Source organism: Stenella coeruleoalba (assembly GCF_951394435.1).
Source record: "Stenella coeruleoalba genome assembly, chromosome: 1".
NCBI classification, from domain to species: Eukaryota; Metazoa; Chordata; class Mammalia; order Artiodactyla; family Delphinidae; genus Stenella; species Stenella coeruleoalba.
In genome coordinates, this window is record NC_137169.1 from 30,398,612 (window position 1) to 30,401,225 (window position 2,614).

At 69.7% G+C, this 2,614-nt stretch overlaps 1 protein-coding gene across 1 annotated transcript; it reads right to left on the reverse strand.

Annotated features, from left to right (window-relative positions):
• Nucleotides 1–811: 811 nt before the first annotated feature.
• On the reverse strand, nucleotides 812–2,365 carry POU3F1 (POU class 3 homeobox 1). Its single transcript, XM_079927456.1, has one exon. It carries the CDS (start codon nucleotides 2,287–2,289, stop codon nucleotides 946–948), a length of 1,344 nt encoding a protein of 447 aa, XP_079783582.1. The 5' UTR covers nucleotides 2,290–2,365; the 3' UTR covers nucleotides 812–945.
• Between the last annotated feature and the right edge of the window lie 249 nt (nucleotides 2,366–2,614).

Genomic DNA, 2,614 nt, shown 5'->3' on the forward strand with positions numbered 1-2,614 from the left:
CGCGGGGAGTGGGGGCCCTGCTGTGCGGTGGTCGGTCTACAGCCGGGCAGAAGCCCCTTCCCATCTGCGTGTGCGTGGGAGCGCAGACCCCTCCAGCGTGGCCGGGAACCGAGCCGGAGCTCGGATAAAACGAAACGAAAAATGAACACTCGAATTTTTTTTTGTTGTTAGTTTTTCTTTTTTGTCTGTTTTTTGTTTTATTTTGCTTTTTTGGGGTAGGGTAGGGGAAGGTAAGGGGAAAAAATAAATTAGGCTAGATTAAAGCTTTGGCTATTTCCTGCTTTTATACACAGACGCGGCTCTCGCGGCCTCCCCTCCGGGGCCCCGATAAATACAGTATACAGCGATTTAAATTAAGGGCGCGGGCGGAGTTAGAAGGACCCCAGGAGCCGAGAGGCTCCGTGAATAAATAAAAACTGTAAAAAACCAAGCCCGGAGGAAAGGTAAGGGGGATGGGGCGCATCCTTATGAGAGAGAAGAGGCGTGGAGCGAATAAAGTGACAGTCCCCCACCCTCGACACTCAGGCTCGGGAATCCGCGCCGGGGAGAGAGATGGGGAACTCTCCTCTCTCCGTCCTCTCTCCCGGGTAATCCCTAACCCCGTACCGCGTTACCTGTCGCTGTGGGGAGGCCGCTGCCGGGATCCGGCCCCGAACAGCCCGGGGGGGCAGGGGCGGGGGTCGTCGAGGGGTTGGGGGCAGGGAGCAGGCGGCGGGCAGGATGCCCGGGGTGAGTTGGCGCGTTCCGGATCATCGCTCCTCTCTCTCGGGGCTCGGACGACGCAGCCTATCGGCCGTCTTCGCCGCTCGCAGGAGAGGGTCGTCCGGGTGTTTGGTTTTATTCGAAAGTTTCTGGGCTTTTTGTAAAATCCAAAGCAACCGAACAAAAAGAGTTCAGGCCGCGCGGCGCCTCGCCGCGCACCGGCGGGGGGCCCGGCCCGCGGGGTCACTGCACGGAGCCGGGCAGTGTGTGGTGGTGGTGGTGCAGCGCGGCCGGCGGGGGCGCCGAGGGCGGCGACGCACCGCCCCCGCCCGGCCCCAGCTCGCCGGGCGCGTACACGTCGTCCATGGGCGGGTGGCCGGCGCCGGCTGCCGGGGTCATGCGCTTCTCCTTCTGCCGCCGGTTGCAGAACCAGACGCGCACCACCTCCTTCTCCAGCTGCAGGCTGTCGGCCAAGCCTGTGATCTCATGCGCCGAGGGCTTGGGGCACTTGAGAAAGTGGCTCTCGAGCGCGCCTTTGACCCCCACCTCGATGGACGTGCGCTTCTTGCGCTTGCGGCCCTGCGCCGCGATCTTGTCCATGTTGGTGGGGCTGCCGCTGGACGAGTCGGTCTCCTCCAGCCACTTGTTGAGCAGCGGCTTGAGCTTGCACATGTTCTTGAAGCTCAGCTGCAGGGCCTCGAAGCGGCAGATGGTGGTCTGCGAGAACACGTTACCGTACAGCGTGCCCAGCGCCAGCCCCACGTCGGCCTGCGTGAAGCCCAGCTTGATGCGCCGCTGCTTGAACTGCTTGGCGAACTGCTCCAGGTCGTCCGAGCTGGGCGCGTCCTCGTCCGAGTGCTCGCCCACCGACGAGCCACCGCCGCCCGCGCCCGGGTGCAGGTGCGCCGCTGCCGCGTGCAGGCCGCTGGCGTGTGCGTGTCCGTGTGCGTGTCCGTGGGCGCCCAGGTGCGGCGGAGGCGACGGCTCCAGCTGAGCCTCGTGGCCGTCCTCGTGCAGCGCGTGGTGCAGGCCCGGCCCCGCGCCGCCGCCGCCCGCCGCCAGCATTCCGGCCAGGCCGCTGCCGCCGCCCCCCGGGTAGGCCGCCTGCGCGTACAGCCCGAGCGGTTGGGGCTGGTGGCCCCCGCCGGCCCCCGGCGACGGCGACATGGCCGGGCCCAAGTGGTGTGCCGTGCCGCCCTGCGCCCATGCCGCGCCCGCGTGGGCCGCCCCCTGGTGCACCAGGCGCGCGTGGAAACCGCCGCCGCCGCCACCGTCGTCGGCTCGGCCGGCGCTGCCGCCGCCCGCCTTGCCGTGTTCCAGGTGCGGGCCGCCTGCCCAGTCGCCGCCGCCGCCTCCTCCCGTGGGTAGCCACTGCGGGTGCGCTAGGCCCACGGGGTGGCCCGCGCCCGCGCCCAGCCACTCGTGGTGCATCAGCTTCTGCACTTCGCGGTACGCGGCCCCCGCGTGCAGCCGCTCGGCTGCCGCCGCCGCTGCCGCTGCCGCCGCGGCATCCGGATGCATAAGCGGTCCCGTGCCCCCGGCTCCGCCGCCGGGGCCCCGCGGCAAGTACTGCGCGGTGGTGGCCATGCCGCCCCGCGCCCCGCGCCGCGCCGCCGCCGCCGCTCCGCTCCGTCTGCGGGCCCCGCCGCCGCGCTCCGCCGGCTTAAAGCCCGACCAGCTCAGCGCTCCGGAGCCCCACCCCACCCGCCGCCCATTGGCTGCCAGCGGAGCCGCCTCCCGCCCCCCGGTCCCGGCCCCCGCCCCCCCTGCCCGCCTGCCTCTCGGCCCGGCCGCCCGGAGCTCGCCATTGGGCCTCACTCCTGGGGTCCCGCGCGCCGACCATGCTGATTGGCCGCTGGGGCTTCATTCACAGCCCCCCTACCTTCCGCGTATACGCTCACGCCCCGGGGGC